The 19361-nt window shown below is 41.2% G+C and overlaps 1 protein-coding gene across 5 annotated transcripts; it reads left to right on the top strand.

Moving 5' to 3' along the window:
* The first annotated feature begins 1205 nt into the window (after positions 1-1205).
* On the top strand, positions 1206-18947 carry LOC139583813 (ubiquitin thioesterase otulin-like). 5 transcript variants are annotated; one of them, XM_071415327.1, is made up of 8 exons: positions 1206-1343; positions 12341-12591; positions 12724-12812; positions 13659-13765; positions 13875-14018; positions 14328-14459; positions 16762-17031; positions 17633-18947. In XM_071415327.1, the coding sequence occupies exons 2-8, from the start codon at positions 12443-12445 to the stop codon at positions 17894-17896; spliced, it is 1155 nt and encodes a 384-aa protein (XP_071271428.1). In that variant the 5' UTR covers positions 1206-1343; positions 12341-12442; the 3' UTR covers positions 17897-18947. The 5 variants fall into 5 exon arrangements, with proteins under 5 accessions (XP_071271428.1, XP_071271426.1, XP_071271429.1 ...); XM_071415325.1 differs by having other exon boundaries at positions 13851-14018; XM_071415326.1 differs by lacking the exon at positions 1206-1343 and adding an exon at positions 1994-2118 and having other exon boundaries at positions 13851-14018.
* The last annotated feature ends 414 nt before the right edge of the window (positions 18948-19361 follow it).

Here is a 19361-nt window from a genome sequence, read left to right as displayed (position 1 = left end):
GTAATCAAAGTCTGCCATTCTCTGGATTTATGGTGCTTTCAAGACAACTGGGAACTCAAAAAGAAAAAAATGGAATCATGATGACCTCAGTGATCTTCAGGTTGTAGCTCTAGAAAGAGGCTTGAGTTATGGATTTACAATTCCGAGTTGGATGAAAGTGCAAATGTATTTTCCCAGTTGTAGCTCGTTTTTCCCAGAGTTCCCAGTTCCGAGTTTACAATTGTTTTTAGCGCGGGAAAAATCATGCGTCATTGACAGCGTGGCCAATGTTGAATGTTTATAATTTTAAACTAGGAAAAGAGACCCTTAATCTTGTCTAATGGCCGATGAGCACAGATACGTTTGATCTATAGTTTCTCATTATTATTTCTCTTCATATGATAAGGATTAAAAAGGATTTGCAAATAGATTGTTGACTTGATTCGTGATGATGACTGCTAGCTAAGATTTTGAAAGTATGATGTTGACATGATCAGTCCAATCAAAGCTACTGTAGATATAAAGTGATTTGATGTCATTTTATCTGTGGCCAATGACCTGGAGCTTTCTTGGACGGGCACTTCTAATGTAACTCTATGGCAGCATCCAAGGGGCTTGAATTTTCAAGCTCTACCCTTAGACTTGGCAGTGACGTAGTGTCCCCATGAGTGACAGAACAGTGAGCCAATCACGCCGCTACTCTCTGTATTTTCTGCTGGCTTGCCCGACCACAGAAAGAACTGAGCTAGGCTGAAACACCTGCATTTTGGAGCTGCCTTACTCAAGAAAACAAAAAAGAGACCACGTTTGTATGCGGCTTTATTAAGTCAATTATATATATTTTTTACATCGTTTGCAAACTGATATGTGACATATATTAATGCCAAAATAAAATGCAAAGCAGGCAAGCCCCCCCCCCCCCCCCCACAAAAAAATGAAATAATTTATTTGTTAAAAATGTTTTGCTAAATGACAGGTCCCACTGAATGCATATACAGGGATTTGCTTCGGGGGGATTTATTTGACTTTGGAACATGTTTTAAAAACCCAAATGTAATGCAAATGTAACTTAAATATGAACAAAAATGAATCACTGTTAATGTTTAGACAATTCTTTTTATTACATCATGAATAAATACAGGTTATTGACACTTTTCTACTGTTACCTGGGGGGACTTTTATTTCGATAATTTCCTAAATTACATGAACCGGAAATACTTTATTTTATGTCGCTGAGGAAACGTTGGTCTTGCGCTATCATATACGTCCTATGCACACAGCACCACGGCGTTTATCAACTGGTGGCTATATAGCATTTTTGCAAGTGGGACACCTGTGTAAAATATGTTTTGGAAGCGTTAAACGTAAGTAGACTTGTCTCGAGTGTACGTCAAGCATGGATATATATATATACTTAGTATATGCGGTAACTGTGTCTTGACTGCCAGGAATACAATCTGAAACCTGAGCTGTCAGAACTCTGAACTCTGTTTTGTCTTGAAGCGCATGGTGTTTGTAACAAACTGTTACATTAGCATGCTAGATTAGCTGTGCTAACTTGTTACAAGGAAGGGAACATGCTAACCTAGCACTTTCAGTTCAATTACATTACACGTCATTGGACGAAGCAGTCTTCTGTAGGGCGGTGTTTTGTTAACGAGCCGCCAACGGTCGGTCTGAACATTAACACGCATCGCTTGCGGTACGGGTTTGGAATCATAAGGACTGCGCGAGAAATCATTAACAAAAAGTGAAATTGATACCTCTTTATACGGTTAGGGTTCCCACACGGCCATAAGTCGATGTTATAGCGCTTGTTTACGGAAAACAGACTACCTGTGCTAATTGTGTGAAGACAGACGTCACAAACGTGTGTCCACTGAAAATGCTGTCGGCCCAGGACCTCCACATCTGTCTTCTTCCCCTGTGGGATCTCTGAGACCAGCCACCTGGACAGCTGATGAAACTGTGGGTTTGGACAACAAAATAATTTCTGCACAAACTGTTAGAAACTGTCTCAGGGAAACTGACTTCAGTGGACATATGCTCACCTTCGATGGTCACTGGCACTCTGGAGATGTGTGCGCTTCGTTGATGAATCCCGTGTTTCAACTGCACCGGGTAGATGGCGTTGTATGGGTGAGCGGTTTGCTGATATCAACGTTGTGAACAGATTTCCACATGGTGGGGTTACGGTATGGGCAGGCATAAGTTACGACAACCAACACAATTGCATTTTATCAATGGCAATTATTATTATATATTTTTAACCTTTTTCTCCCCAATTTCGTGGTATCCAATTGGTAGTTAGTCTTGTGTCATCGCTGCAACTCCCGTACGGACCCGGGAGAGGCGAAGGTCGAGAGCTGTGCATCCCCTGAAACACAACCAAACCAAGCCGCACTGCTTCTTGACACAATGCCCACTTAACCCGGAAGCCAGCCGAACCAATGTGTCGGAGGAAAAACACTGTACACCTGGCGACTGTGTCAGCGTGCACGATGGGACAAGGATATCCTTAGTGGCCAAACGCTCCCTTAACGCGGACGACGCTGGGCCAATTGTGCGCCGCACGATCCTGTTGCCCATTGTCGTGCCATTCATGCGCTGCCATCACTTCATGTTTCAGAATGCTAATGTACTGCCACAAGTCGCAAGCATCAGTACAGCTACATGTCCTAGTTCTTCAATGGCCTGCATTCTCACCAGATGTCACCCATTGAGCATGTTTTGAGATGCTCTTGATCGGAATGTATGACAGCGTGTTCCAGTTCCCACCAATATCCAGCAACTTCGCACAGCCATTGAAGAGGAATGGGACAACATTCCACAGGCAACAATCAACAGCATGATCAACTCTATTGGAAGGAGATGTGTGCATGAGGCAAATGGTCAGCTACTGACTGGTTTTCTGACCCACACCTCTACCTTTTTATTATGTTATCTGTGACCAACAAATGCATATCTGTATTCTCGGTCATGTGAAATCCATAGATTAGGGCCTCTATTTATTTCAATTGATTGATTTCCTTATATGAACTGTAACTCAGTAAAATCTTTGAAATTGTTGCGTTTATATTTTTGTTCAATGTAGAACCCAGGGTTGGTCCTGGCCATTCTGCCGCCCTAGGGGAGACACATTGTTGCCCTTACTAGAATAGTCCCAGTAAGGACAATTACGTTGAAAAGACGTCCTAAAATACCTATTTTTCCGTATGTTCAATTTGGGTTCTGAATGAAAGTTGAAAAGATGTCATTTATAGACATCTACGTTTAAGGAAAATCAAGGCTGGTCCATACAGGACAAAATCTGAACCAAACATAGACGTCTATGATTGATTCAGACCAAAAACCAACGTCCGTGGACGTGGAAATCAAGGCCGGTCCAGATTGTACCAAAAAAGACTCACGGACAGAGCAACAAAAAAAAACATCTAAAAGGCGCCAGCGTCGGTCTGTGCTTACTGGGGTATAGCCTACAGTGTCGTCTGAAATTGAATTTGAGGTATGCCTACCATTTGTGATCCAACGTCTCGATTCGATCTTATGTAGCAAAATTTGTAATGTTTTTTTTATTTATTTTTTTACATTGGACTCAGAGCAACAAAATGGTATATCATACACTGCAGTTGGGGAGAAATGGGGAAAATAATTCTGCTTTGAAAGTTGATAAACTTGTAACCCCACTTGGCCTTTGGAATGTTTTGGTAAAGCTACTGGAGAGCTCTTCTTTGCCTACACCTATTCAGCATCGTTCACACCCTCTTAAGCCTTAGCCCCAACCATCTCTAAGGTAACCAACCAAAGACTAAAAGTGGTGAAAGTAGTAGCCTACAATAAGGCAGAACTCCATGTAAAAATACACTTTATCTAGTCCTTGGCCTAGATGATCCGACATTGAAAGTGTCCAGATAAAAATATAGTATAATTATTAGATGATGCTTACACAGACACTTGTCTAAATTGATGGGTCATGTGAAGGAAATGCTATAACCACCCTCCCAGCCATATCTAGCTGTGGATGGGTCACTATTGTCTAGACATGTTCATGAAATACAAAAGATGGCTGTAATAACCCCCAGACACACCTGGCTAACTTCATGGGTCATGTAATCATTTTCTTGTGGAGTCTTTTGTTTAGACAGGTAGCTAGCTAGCTAAACAATTTACCATAATCCCACCCATAGCTACAGTACAAAATGATTGGCATACAGTAGCTAGCCACCATCCATGAAATGCTGGAGTATGAATCTGCATGTAGCTAAAGCTAACCAACTAGGTTTGATGTTAGCTAGCTAACATTAGGCTATAACTAACAATGCAGATGGCTTTCTGAGATACGAATAATATTACTACACAGATCATACACGTAATGTTAGCTGGCAAGCTAACGTTCGCTATCTAGCTAACAGTATGCTTTATCTTGCAATGAAGATGACTTTCTGACTAAATTAGAAACTTAATATATGAAAATGTTAGCAGACTCTTACCCATATATGGATGAACGCTTCACGGTAGCATGTCTTTTCCGTTTGGTTTGTAGCTAGCTACAGCTTGTTTGACCTGTTGTCAAGTCACTCCGGGCAACCGTGTGCAGGAAGTAATGTTAGTCCAACAACTTTTTTTCCACTGATCTCTGAATCAGCTACCCAACTTTATCAAGAGGAGTTATCCATTGTCTATTTGCAATGTGTTTACACAGCAGGAAATGCAGAAGTGTATTTTTAGCTATGAACAGCTTATAAAAAAAATTGGTAGATACAAGCATGAAACCAGTTATGACAATTTAGCCCACGGGATGAAACTCCTGGACAGCAGTTGTGAGTAGCCTGATTTGGCCATTTTACTTTGACCTGTCCTGTTTTTAGGATGTTGTTTGTTAACATATCACCACATTTTTGTTGTTGTTGATTGGGCAACATTTAGGTCAGGCTATTTGATCGTAGAAACCTAATGCAATAAGTTTACTTCTCATTACATTGTCATACATTTTATCTCCAGCCTGTAGGCTACAGAAAAGGGCACATACTCTTTCTACCATATGCTATATCTGCTACATGATTTTTTTAAGTTTTTTTTTTGGGGCGGAATATTGGTGGAGTGCTGCAGAGATGGTCTCTCCAACAGCTCCATGGTGAGCCACGCTGGGAATTGACAAAATAAATATTTGGCGTCCTTTCCTTTGATAAAGTGAGCACTGCTTATCCCAGGGCGGTATCAGCGCCCACCTAAAAAGGGCAAATACCACTGGTGGGGAGAAATTGTCATTGTTTTTGGGAAGAATTATGTGTCGTTTTATGTGTTGTTGGAGGTACATCTTGGTCAGTTTAACTCAGAAAATGACGCCCTAATGAGCAGCCCGGCCCTGGTAGAATTGTACCACAATTGAAAACCGATTCATGTTTAGATGGAGTATTTGGCTGTTTTGGCTTCCAGAGCCAATTCACCCTTTAAACAGGACATGTAAGGTCCTTGGACTAAGGAGTAACGTTACCGTTCTTTTTATTATTTTTTTAATTATTTTTTTTTAAGCCCTTTTCTCCCCAATTTTCGTGGTATCCAATCGCTAGTAATTACTATCTTGTTTCATCGCTACAACTCCCGTACGGGCTCGGGAGAGACGAAGGTCGAAAGCCACGCATCCTCCGAAGCACAACCCAACCAAGCCGCACTGCTTCTTAACACAGCGCGCCTCCAACCCGGAAGCCAGCCGCACCAATGTGTCGGAGGAAACACCGTGCACCTGGCCCCCTTGGTTAGCGCGCACTGCGCCCGGCCCGCCACAGGAGTCGCTGGAGCGCGATGAGACAAGGATATCCCTACCGGCCAAACCCTCCCTAACCCGGACGACGCTAGCCCAATTGTGCGTCGCCCCACAGACCTCCCGGTCGCGGCCGGCTGCGACAGAGCCTGGGCGCGAACCCGGAGACTCTGGTGGCGCAGCTAGCACTGCGATGCAGTGCACGTTACCCTTCTTTAGTCCAATATTGGGCTCACCTGGCCCTAAAACTATGCTGGATTATTCCTTCTCCCTACAGTTCTCAGCCATTAGCTTTGCCCACGACTGCCTCATGTGAGCTACAATCCCGACGCTGTGTTTAAACGTCAATCATTGCTTGTTATGGCTTTTGAAACATATGGCACTTTCTTTAACTTTTACTTGGTACTCATCCCGGATCCGGGAGCACCCTCATCAGTAAAAAAGCTGACTAGCATAGCCTAGCATAGCGCCACAAGTAAATACTAGCATCTAAATGTCATGAAATCACAAGTCCAAGACACCAGATGAAAGATACACATCTTGTGAATCCAGCCATCATTTCTGATTTTTAAAATGTTTTACAGGGAAGACACTATGTATTTCTATTAGCTAACCACCATAGCAAAAGACCCAACTTTTTTTCCTCCCATTTTTTTACTGCATAGGTAGCTATCACAAATTCGACCAAATAAAGATATAAATAGTCACTAACCAAGAAACAACTTCATCAGATGACAGTCTGATAACATATTTATTGTATAGCATATGTTTTGTTCGAAAAATGTGCATATTTCAGGTATAAATCATAGTTTTACATTGCAGCCACCATCACAAAATCTCACCAAAGCAGCTAGAATAACTACAGAGACCAACGTGAATTACCTAAATACTCATCATAAAACATTTATGAAAAATACACAGCGTACAGCAAATGAAAGACAAACATCTTGTGAATCCAGCCAATATTTTGTTTTACAGCGAAAACACAATATAGGATTATATTAGCTTACTACAATAGCCAACCACACAGCAGCATTGATTCATGCACGTTAGCGATAGCGAATAAACCAGCAAAAGATATTACATTTTTCACTAACCTTCTCAAAACTTCATCAGATGACAGTCCTATAACATCATATTACACAACACATATATGGTTTGTTCGAAAATGTGCATATTTAGCGGCACAAATCGTGGTTATACAATGAGAATAGTAGCCAAACTGCAAACAAAATGTCAGGAGAAATCTTGGGAGAGGCACCTAATCTAATCAATAACTAATCATAAACTTGACTAAAAAATACAGGTTGGACAGCAAATGAAAGATACATTAGTTCTTAATGCAACCGCTGTGTTAGATTTTTAAAATTAACGTTACTACGACATACAGCGTGCGTTAAAGCGAGACCGCACCGAAATTAATGGCGGAATAATAGTTTAACATTTTTCAACAGAAATACGAATTAACATCATAAATAGTTCTTACTATTTGATGAGCTTCCATCAGAATCTTGTGCAAGTTGTCCTTTGTCCAGAATAATCGTTGCTCGGTTGTAGATTGTCGTCTTCAACTTTGGAATTAGCAGCAAACATTAGCCATGTGGCGAAGACGTGTCCAACTCACCATAACGCAGCACAAATAGAAAACCGAAAATCGCAATGTACTGATATAAACTGATAACTCGGTTTAAAATAACTACATTATGATGTTTTTAACACCTATATCGAATAAAATCAGAGCCGGATATATCTAACGCCTATAACGAGAGCTTTTCAGAATGCAATCCTGAGGTCTGTCTTGCGCCATGACGAACGTTGAAAAGACTGCACACCCGGTTCCAAGAGCTTTTGTACGGCCTCAGATCTACCTAGACACCCCATTCCAATTCTCACTGCTTACTGACATCTAGGGGAAGGCGTATGCAGTGCATGTCGACCCATAGATTACATGCAAATTAATAAACTGACCCTGGAACAGTGCCCTATTTCAGATTTCTCACTTCCTGACAGGAAGTTAGCTGCAACTTGAGTTCTGTTTTACTCACAGATATAATTCAAACGGTTTTAGAAACTAGAGAGTGTTTTCTATCCAATAGTAATAATAATATGCATATTGTACGAGCAAGAATTGAGTACGAGGCAGTTTAATTTGGGAACGAATTTTTACAAAGTCGAAATGGCGCCCCCCTATTGAGAAAAGGTTATTAATCAGCGTGAAAGAATCCTTCAAATAAAAGATACTTACTGTTGCAGTTTTGCACAGATTCATATAGCTATGGGTGGCTCCAGCCGACAAAACTACAATTCCCAAGTTATGCTTACATACAGGTGCTCGGAACATGCTGATAACTAATTAGCACAGGTGATCGCCTCTTGTTTTCCGTAAACAAGCGCTGTAACATGGAGATATGGCCGTGAGGGAACACTAACCCGATCATACCCAAGCTGTAATCGCTGCCAAAGGGGCTCCAACAAAGTACTGAGTAAAGGGTCTGAATACTTATGTAATTGAGATATTTCCGTTTAAAAAAAAAAAAACATTTGAAAACTTGTTTTTCTTTGTCATTTATGGGGTATTGTGTGTAGATTGATGGAAAATAACAATTTCATCCATCTTAGAATAACGCTGTAACATAACGAAATGTGGAAAAAGTTGAGGGGACTGAAATACTTTCCGAATCAACTGTAAATGTACTGTTAATCCCAGTCATTTGGTTACATACATTTCTGTTAATGTATTTATTAGTCATTTTACAATTGAACATTTTTCAAACTAAGAAAATGAATAAATGGACAGAACTGGTAAAAATAATTGAAGTGTTACACAGTTTGAGCTCTCCAAACAATGTACGTTTCCACTATGAGAATGAGAAGAGAACATGTATGTAATATATTCAATGAATTAACAGAAATGACTGTAAACAAACTGTAGGAAAGGCTCTCATTTTCTTATACTTTTTAGGGAACTGTCCCTTTAATTGTGGGCACCTCTGAGCGCACCTCCAACCCGTTACCTAGCTGCTTTTATCAACGCTGGTGTATTTACATAAACTAGCATTGCTTTCAATTGTGTTTGGTTTTACAAAAGCAGTATTTTTAAACAGACTACAAAGTGTAAATATGATCATTTTGGAACATCCGTGCGTCACAACAGGTACATTTAAGGTTGGGATTTGATTTGAAGATGTCCATATGCCCACTTACATGGGGTGAACAACTGCGGTGATTGCTCTCTATCCAATAGCATAGACAGCGAGACAGACCTGCCCAGCAGCTCCGACCTTGTTTACATAAGACAACACGTTGCGCATTTTTTTTACTTGATAAATACTCCACCAAACACCTTAGTTAGATCTAAAACATCCTCAGCAAAAACGTAAACTAGAGAAATCTGTAATTATCTTAGACGAATTCCTGTGATTTTGAGGAAGTGAAAGTGTCTCATGGGGGACAAACCTCATTAACCAAACGCAAAATCGGTCAGGAAACACACTTCCAAGACTGAAATCTCGTGTTTCTAATCAGCATCAGAAAAACACGTGTGCCAATCGGACTGTTTTTGTTCAGCCCAATACAATTGAAAGCAACGCTAGTGTATGTAAATACACCGGCGTTGCTAAAAGCAGCTACCCGTTAAGTACCTGAGTACCTTTGAACTAAAAGACAGTTACAAACCATCCATGCTCTTAAAACTCTCCAGAATTTATCCCTTTTATTTTCTTAATCCAATATCCCACGTGAGTAACCTGCAGTATTGTTTACATTTTCCTTTAATTTGTGTCATTCCGTGTGCATTTAAAGACACACTGTTGTTATTTGCGTTAGAATGTATGGATAGTAATGTTGGATATGTATCGAAATGATCTTATTTTACATTTATGATTTAATCTATTTTGTAAATGCATTTGGGAATTATGGGTTAAGAATTATGTAATGGAAATGATGGGTTTGATTATAATTATGGTTTGGCTACTGGCTCTGAGATTGTTGAAATATGAATGACAAGGAATATTGGTATTATGCTTAAGATATACAATATGAAGATGCAAATGTTTTTTTTTTTTTAAATGCACACACATGGAATTGTTTGGGGGGGGAAATGGGAGCTAAACCAGATCCTTAAGTGTCTCTCCTATCCTTGTCCTCTTACCGGGACACCTACACCTTGTATCACCTTCTTCCTCACCCAGTGCATTCTAAAATAGGCTACCTGCCGTAACACTAACATTCTAAAATGACTGGGGAAATGCGGGTATTAACGGTAACTTTAATACTGAGTAGGCCAATATATTTAACCGCGAATGTATAAACATTGTCAAAGGGCACACGATTGACACATTAGCTGGTTTCCATCCAATTGGTGACAGATTTTCATGTGAATATTAGAAAATCTGCAAAATGTGCACATTTTCCAATCAGTGGTGTTTGTTGAGAATAAAAATCAGTGCGGGATGGTTTTGTCACAAACTGTTGCGTTAAAAAAGCAAATGTGCCTACTGTTGTCTTGGCATGTACACTATAGCCAACAATTCGGAGATACAGTGCGGGTAGGCTAGTCTACGTGATGAGATTATGGGTAAAGGGGAATATTTGTCAAATGGCAGTCAAGCATCGATTATGTCACCAGAATAAAACCCTTGATAGTTATTGGAAAGGAACATCAAACTGATCACTATGCACTTCCGCCACCCTGTGAAGTTCATCACTTTTTTCATCTGTAGCCTAATAAACTGCATGGTTTCCCGAGTCGTAGTGGGGGGACAATCGGCGTCCACTTTAATTCGATATGATCAATATTTGCTCATAAAGGCGTTTCCACTGCCATTTCTCACATAATGAATTTAACCAACACTGAGATCGCACCATATCGAACAAATTCTGTCTGCATTTATACAATTGTACTGAAACGTCCCGTTTCCATCACAGCTTTTGTAAATTGTATTTTTTAGATACGGTATGACTTTACTCGCATACACTGGTAGATCGAAACGTGGTTATTGAATCAATGAATGCGCGAATTGGCGGGAGTCGGTGCGCATTCGTGGGGAGAGCCGTGCCTAGTGAGTCTCTGCCATACATCTCAGTACCGGAAAGGAAGAGGCGACGCAAGAGTGAGGAATTTGGTCAACAAAAAATGTAATTGCTACTGTGAGGCTTATTTTATCGAAAATAAGTTTGGTAATGGTTAGGTTGTTACAAATGCACTGATTTATAAGTGGACGCACGTGGCATTTTGGCAACGTTGAAAACATCTAATTTATATCGGGAGTTGTGCATGTTGTCATAGAGAGGACTAATCATGGGTATAGCCCGTTTTAACATGGACAGTGCCATTGACTGCTTCCACCATCTTAAAGTAGCCAACAGGGTGGGGATGCCTATGAGTTAGGAGCAATCGGCCAATGAAGAAGGAAAATGTACTACTTTAAAATGCTGATTGCCTCATTGGCGCTTCCCATTCTGTCAGGTGCTAGTGTAACGGATGTGAAATGGCTAGCTAGTTAGCGGGTACGCGCTACTAGCGTTTCAATCAGTTACGTCACTTGCTCTGAAACCTAGAAGTAGTGTTGCACCTTGCTCTGCAAGGGCCGCGGCTTTTGTGGAGCGATGGGTAACGACGCTTCGTGGGTGTCAGTTGTTGATGTGTGCAGAGGGTCCCTGGTTCGCGCCCGTGTCGGGGCGAGGGGACGTACTAAAGTTATACTGTTACACTATAATGGTACAGATGCAAAGATGGCCTGTTGTTCAAACACGCATCTGCCTTCACATTGGCTAGAATGGTCCCACCTGATCTCGCCGCCTTCCATCTTCGAGGACATGTATTTCCATTGTTAGACCGGTCAATCAAGTATCTTGTTAATATTTACATTTAAGTCATTTAGCAGACGCAATATAATAGTCTTTGTCAATTACTAACAAGTACAGTTCACTACAACAAAGCATTTTTGATGTTCTCATTTGCCACCATTAGGGGGCATCCAAAGACCGTAAAAGTAATATCTGAGGTGTTGAAAAAAAAAAACTAATTTCAACATAGAGATGAGATGCTATGATGTAATGTGAAAAGGACACTGTCCTACATTTCTTAAAAGTGAAGCAAAAAAGAAATAGTCCTCCAACTGAGGTTTCCTATATGACCGTGTATAAATGTGTAATCATGGCCGTCAATGCCATGACTATTTTAATAGTGAACTGAGTTTGAGCGAAAGGAATGATTTATTCTGTCTGAGTGGCCTCTTGAGGTATAGCAATGCAGCATAGAGCATGTTTACAATCTCACATTACTGTTCTCCCGGAAAAGCCTTTTGAAATCTCTCTTTGGCTTCTCACCATTATCATGATTATAATTTGATCTATGTTCCATAATGTTTTCTCCTGTGAACATACTTTAACCTACCTCCTTGAGGAATCGTGTGTCTTCTAGAGTTGAACATTAGAACACTACTTACATTATGGCTTGCCTGAGGCCAGACCATGACAGAAGAGGTTATTTTCATAAATATCTTATCATGAAGTTTACGGTGGGATCCCTGCCTGTATAACGTGACTCGCAAAAACATGCACTTCCTACAATGGCTTTATCCACTCTTTTCTCTCCAGTCAGAACTCCTATGAGGACGATAAAGGAGATATCCAATGTGGATTGACTGAAGTCCCATCTTTGGAAGACCTCTTAGAGGAAGAACTGCCAGGAACAGAAGAATGAAAAGGAAAAGGAGAAGGAAGAATGCTGCTGTGACAGAGGCCATGGGAGGGGAGGAGGACCCAAAAGAAGAGGCCCACCAGGGGCCTAGCACCTTAGCTGATGCGAGGGAGGAATATGGTCCAGCTGTGGAGGATCTGGAAGTTAGGTTTGTCAAAGTCCCGCTTTGTATTACCTCACAGCTGACCGCAGATCTGTGTCGATGTCACATAATAGAGCCAAAATGGGTCTCTCATTTAATTGTTAGTAATTACATTATTGTTAACTATCTTCCACTTAGTGAGGAGGAAGACCTGTATCGAGGAGCTGAAGAACTCCCCCAAGGGCCAGTCAAACATGCAGGACCGGACGCACTGTTTGAAGTCACACGTCAGTCACTTTCAGATCATTTCATTTTCCCCAGAATTGTTTTCCAGAAGTGTCTCCTTAAAGGGGCAATCTGCAGTTGTCAGATCAATTGTTTTACTTATAAATGAATGATATGATCGCATAGCTTTTGAATAATGTTACGATCACACCCCATCAGAACCCAGGAAATATAAACTTGTTTTATTTCAATGTTAGTAAACATTGTAAATGTAAAACAAAAAATTTATATCCTCAACATGGTTAAAATGATATCATTGATGATTAGTCCTTGCATCCATAGCACTCTCTATGAATTTGATTGTGGTTACATTTCTCCAGGTAACCTTGACAATTTGTTTAAAACGAGTGGCCTCCTGGATCTTTAATTTAAAGCACTTGCTCCCTTCGGTCTCAACGTAGAGTTTGACCTGAAGCCATTCATGTGATTGTGATTTTGCTATTCATTGTAAATCATGTTTGTAGGCCTATGTAGCCTAATTTGTATCTATGATCGTATGTTATCCATTCATGTTTTTATATATATATATCTATATATGCCACAGCTGCCATGATTACATATACCTGTGTGTCCTTCCAAACTATATAAACTAGTAACCCGTAGTGTTTGTCATTATACCCTGATGAAGATTGCTTGGCTGTCTAAATGTCGGTTGTACAATTATTGCATCTGAGCTCCTATTATTTTTCATACATTTCTCCAGACCCATCCGTCAGCTTTTTACCAAAAAATAGGTGGTATGCCCTCTTATTGTTTCAGCTGTGGATTGGCACTTTAAATGGTACACCCCAAAATATTTTAGAAACAATTCTAGTTTGCACCTTCTCACTTTCTTCTCCATATCTCAGTTCCAAAGGTTGAGGACAGATGCAGTCTGGAGCCGATGCTGGACATTCTGTCCTACAGTGAGAGTGAGTGGAAGGGAAACACTACCAAAAGTACCCTTATTAGAAAGGTCAGTTGATTTGACAGTTATTATGATCTTATATTTCCAAATAAATATTTCAGGCATTCTTCTAAATCGTTCATGATTCACCTAGATCCCTCTTCCTGTCTGGTCCCAGGGTTACACTAAGCTGTCTCAGAGGTTTGAGAGCCTGAGACGGGTGAGAGGCGATAACTACTGTGCCCTCCGAGCCACTCTGTTCCAGGTGCTCTCCACCAGCACTCAGCCGCCTGTCTGGCTGCAGGTCGAACACATCTCCACGGTACACCATGCTTGCGTAACTGATGCTGACTACACTGTGACACTTTTATATAAGTCACTAGCCCTCATACTGTCTGTACATTCAGTGGAAGTGCAAGTATACAGTTGAGTGGACATTAGCTGATGGTCAGTGTGGCTTGCCTTTAGTTTATTGTATTAATCTTGGGTCATATTCATTAGTGCACACCGTAGCAAAAGATTTTGCAACAGAACTAAAATTAGCACATTTTGGGGTTTTAGGTTTTCCTTCCCTGTGTCTGTTTTCTTCTGTTTGGTGCATAATGAATATAACCCTGTTTCTTCTCCACAGTGGGCGGAGGAGCTGGAGGCACGTGAGGGGCTGATTGGCCAGTGGATGTTCCCCTCGGAGTGCAGACAGGGGGGTGGGAGCGAAGACGCCGTCCAACAGCTCAAACGCTACATGGAACTCCTCCAGAACAGGGTACCGCCCATGTCTTCCTTCCACAGCCATACAGCTGAAGTCAGAAGTTTACATACACTTAGGTTGAAGTAGTTATAAAACTCATTTTTCAACCACTCCACAAATGTCTTGTTAACAAACTATAGTTTTGGCAAGTCGGTTAGGACATCTACTTTGTGCATGACACAAGTAATTTTTCCAACAATTGTTTACAGACAGATTATTTCACTTATAATTCACTGTATCACAATTACAGTGGGTCAGAAGTCTACATACACTAAGTTGACTGTGCCTTTAAACAGCTTAGAAAATTCCAGAAAATTATGTAATGGCTTTAGAAGCTTCTGATAGGCTAATTGACATCATTTGAGTCAATTGGAGGTGTACCTGTGGATGTATTTCAAGGCCTACCTTCAAACTCAGTGCCTCTTTGTTTGACATCATGGGAAAATCAAAAGAAATCAGCCAAGACCTCAGGGGGAAAAAATGTAGACCTCCACAAGTCTGGTTCATCCTTGGGAGCATTTTCCAAACACCTAAAAGTACCACGTTCATCTGTACAAACAATAGTATGCAAGTATAAACACCATGGGACCACGCAGCCGTCATACCGCTCAGGAAGGAGACGCGTTCTGTCTCCTAGAGATGGTCGTACTTTGGTGCGAAAAGTGCAAATCAATCCCAGAACAACAGCAAAGGACCTTGTGAAGATGCTGGAGGAAACAGGCACAAAGTATCTTTATCCACAGTAAAACGAGTCCTATATCGACATAACCTGAAAGGCCGCTCAGCAAGGAAGAAGCCACTGCTCCAAAACCGCCATAAAAGAGCCAGACTACGGTTTGCAACTGCACATGGGGACAAAGATTGTACTTTTTGGAGAAATGCCCTCTGGTCTGATGAAACAAAAATAGAACTGTTTGGCCATAATGACCATCGTTATGTTCGGAGGAAAAAGTGGGAGGCTTGCAAGTCGAAGAACACCATCCTAACCGTGAAGCACGGGGGTGGCAGCATCATGTTGTGGGGGTGCTTTGCTGCAGGAGGGACTCGTGCACTTCACAAAATAGAAGGCATCATGAGGAAAGGAAAATTATGTGGATATTTTGAAGCAAGTTAAAGCTTGGTCGCAAATGGGTCTTCCAAATGGACAATGACCCCAAGCATACTTCCAAAGTTGTGGCAAAATGGCTTAAGGACAACAAAGTCAAAGTATTGGAGTGGCCATCACAAAGCCCTGACCTCAATACTATAGAAAATGTGTAGGCAGAACTGAAAAAGTGTGTGTGAGCAAGGAGGCCTACAAACCTGACTCAGTTACACCATCTCTGTCAGGAGGAATGGGCCAAAATTCCCCCAACTTATTGTGGGAAGCTTGTGGAAAGGCTACCTGAAACGTTTGACCCAAGTTAAACAATTTATAGCCAATGTTACCAAATACTAATTGAGTATATGTAAACTTCTGACCTACTAAGAATGTGTTGAAAGAAATAAAAGCTGAAATAAATCATTCTCTACTATTATTCTGACATTTCACATTCTTAAAATAAAGTGGTGATCCTAACTGACCTAAGACAGGGAATTATTACTAGGATTAAATGTCAGGAATTGTGAAACTGAGTTTAAATGTATTTGGCTAAGGTGTATGTAAACTTCTGACTTCAACTGTATGTACTGTGCTCTCTAGTTTAAACACTCAAACACTGATGTCCTTTTTACTGTCAATGGAGATGTTGCTGATTCCCAATCCTTATGGTTGTAATTATGGCCATATAGAAGAGGGTTTTAATGGCAGTTTCAGGATAGTTTGGTATACTGCAACAACTGTACCCTTCCTTGTGGATTGCTGTGTCTTATTGAACCAGTCTGATTGGAAACAGGAGACAGGATAGATGGACCCTCAGTCTTCAGGAAACAGTTTAATACATATGTGTGACGTAGACTTGAGACCTCTGCCAAAAGTTACAGGCTGCCATCTAACAGCCTCTTCCAGTTCTTGAAGAATTCTGTTCATTACACTCTACACTTCAAAGACTCCTTCTGTCGTTAAATGGTTGGTAGCTGTACCCTAGCATCGCTAACTAAGGGGAAAATGGTGCACACTGTCACCTGTGTATTATGGTGAAAACTGACAGTGAAGTCATGAATTGCAGTTGCGGAAAGAGCAAAATTTGAATATTCAATATGGTTTACACTAAATGATGACAGTAAGTGCGTGTGTGAATTGCAGTCAAGAAACGGGCAATAATTCAATATACATGCTGTGTATTATTTCCAGCCATGGTAATGTTGACACTGTGGCATGTCTGTGTGTTGTGCCCAGTGGCAGGCGGCGGTGGGTTGCTCCAGCATGGAGGAGAGACGGCGGTTGTGTGAGAGTGTGTTCCAGGGAGGGGAGGAGGAGCTGGGGCTGCTGGAGGCCCTGAAGCTCCTCATGCTGGTCCGGGCGTCGGAGTTCCATACCACCATGCAAGAGGGCGGGGACGTGCCCGTCTTTTGCTGGCTGCTCTATGCACGCGACTCTTCCGACTGCCCACGCACATTCCTCTTCAACCACCTGAGTCGAGTGGGTTTCAGCGGGGGTCTAGAGCAGGTGAGCACTGAAGTTGTCCCGAGATGCAGATTTTTGGGTCAGTTTAGCATTTTCCCCACTACTGGTTAGGATTGGGAAAGATATAATCCTGGATCTTTTACCTAGGGGAAACTTCACCCCAGAGCTGTGGCCGTACGACTATAGAATACACATTCATGGTTCCCTGTTCAATTAAATGGTGGTAAATCACAAACCGGAGGATACAGTAGGATGGGAGTGCAGCTTTCCCACAAACCAAAGCCTAACATGCATACAGTTGCACCGCACCATCTGTTCTGTTGGCACTTAACAGCTGTCCAGTCTAAGCCTCCGGGTCTGTCTGAATTGTTCAGTGACCTTCTTGGGAAGGTCTTAAGCCAGAGCACAACATTTTTAATTTTGGTTTGAAGGTTATTATCATCAATGACAGTGCGGTGTCTCGGGGAAGAATGTATTACACAACCGTACTTTTTAGAGGTTTCTACTGATTAAAGCTCATTTTCAAAGTGGAAACTGAACAATGTAAACACTCCCATTTTAAATCTTAATGCCCAGTTTTTAAATACAGTGTGTAATAATTATGTTTTAAAGCATCAACTCTGTATCTCGTTGGTTCCTTCAGGTGGAGATGTTTCTGCTGGGATATGCCTTGCAGTGCACCATCCAGGTCTACAGGCTGTACATGACAGACACCGAGGAGTTTGTCACCTATTATCCTGATGACCATAAAGAAGACTGGCCCTGTGTGTGTCTGGTCACAGAGGATGACCGCCACTACAACGTCCCAGTGGGCCAGCACAATGAACTCCAAGTCCCAGAGTACGTCCCTCCAGACTGTTTGGAATCTAAGTCCCAGAAGACCTCACGGCAGGCTGATTGCCACTGAAGAAAAAGCTCATGGCATGCACACAGGGCCATAATGTCAGAAGGCTCCTCAGGTTGACTGGAAGAAGACTCCTGCTTATTGACAGTTTACACTTAGTTAAAAATAGCTTTTGGAGTATGACTAGGGCAGAACGACAGATTTTTACCTTGTCAGCACAGGGATTCGATCTAGCAACCTTTCGGTTACTGGCCCAACGCTCTAACCACGACTACCTGCCGCCCCAATGTGGCTTGCTTGCGTTGAATCCTGTCCCACAACTGATGAATAAATATATCCGATCACAGGCTTTGCACAATACCATCACGATGCATTTTAATATCAGGTGTAAATGCTGTCTGTCAGATGTCCACTTGCATGAGAGATGGACACTTAACCATCCTGCAAAAGGTGACCAGAGCAAACTACAGTAAGCAGAGGTTGAAACCTCACAGCACGTCATTTAAAACAGATGACTACTACTTCATGTTAAGGGTTTAACTTTAACATTGTTTGACAATGAAACCATTTTGATACCAGTATTTGCTATGTGACATTTAAAAAAAAATGTAAAACATGATATACACTTGCATTTTGAGACAATCGTAAGGTTAGCACGAGCAATAACGTATTTGAAGATGGGCTTAAACTAGAATACAGTCGAGAGGAGATTGTTTGATCATTTGTCCCTGTGTCAAAGGCATGCCTGGTGTCTGCTTTTGCCATTATGCTCTTGACTGAAGGTGTGATCTTTTTTCGATATGTAACATGTTGCCTTTAACCAAGGTGCTCTAGGAGAAAAACATTGTGCCCGTGTTGTTGCAACATCCAGATACTGGCAACTGTTTCCAGGTTCATTGTCAAACCACCACTTAGTTGGGTTCCAGATATGGAGCCTGGCTTGGTCCTCCATGTTGCCTTAAGTCATTTATGCACAATAGGGGTGAAGATTGGCAATTGCTGCCTAGAGACCATTTAGCAAGGAAAGATAATGGTAACAATGATTATACCACTTGGGTAAATGCTTTTCTACAGTGTTCAATTTGTGCAGATTAAATCCCCCAAAAAAATTCAATACGTGTCAATGTTTCAATTGTCTTCTATTATTTTGATATATTTATGTGCCAAATAAGATGCCTTTACAATATGAAGAAAATAGCTATACTTGTCAAAATAAAATGAAAGTGCAGATTCCCAGTCTGCATTAAAAGTGGACAAGCATAATGATGTAAACAGTCACGATACCAGAATTTTGACTTCAATACCACCAAAAAAGCAGCTAGGTTTTTTTATAGAAAAACAATTGATGTTCTGAAACACACCAGGAGACCACATTTTTAGGTCTGGGAAAAATGTAAGAGCTGTATATTTGAGTAGTTTAATACCTTGTAATTCAAATGCATATAAACCTAGCCGTTTTTTTTTGTAACGTACGTGTTGTGTTTTGCTAAACAAATATCCGCTGGATTGATGCCAATCATGATTCTGC

Source organism: Salvelinus alpinus, chromosome 8 (genome assembly GCF_045679555.1).
Source record: "Salvelinus alpinus chromosome 8, SLU_Salpinus.1, whole genome shotgun sequence".
Classification (NCBI taxonomy): domain Eukaryota; kingdom Metazoa; phylum Chordata; class Actinopteri; order Salmoniformes; family Salmonidae; genus Salvelinus; species Salvelinus alpinus.
This window is presented reverse-complemented; position numbering and strand designations above follow the sequence as displayed.

Excerpts from the sequence above, each read along its gene's own strand:
- LOC139583813 (XM_071415325.1), top strand. The coding sequence starts at position 12,443 with ATGAAAAGGAAAAGGAGAAGGAAGAATGCTGCTGTGACAGAGGCCATG. Across the intron at positions 14,019-14,327 it reads AGGTCGAACACATCTCCACG|TGGGCGGAGGAGCTGGAGGC; the intron begins GTACACCATGCT and ends TCTTCTCCACAG. Across the intron at positions 17,032-17,632 it reads TCAGCGGGGGTCTAGAGCAG|GTGGAGATGTTTCTGCTGGG; the intron begins GTGAGCACTGAA and ends TGGTTCCTTCAG.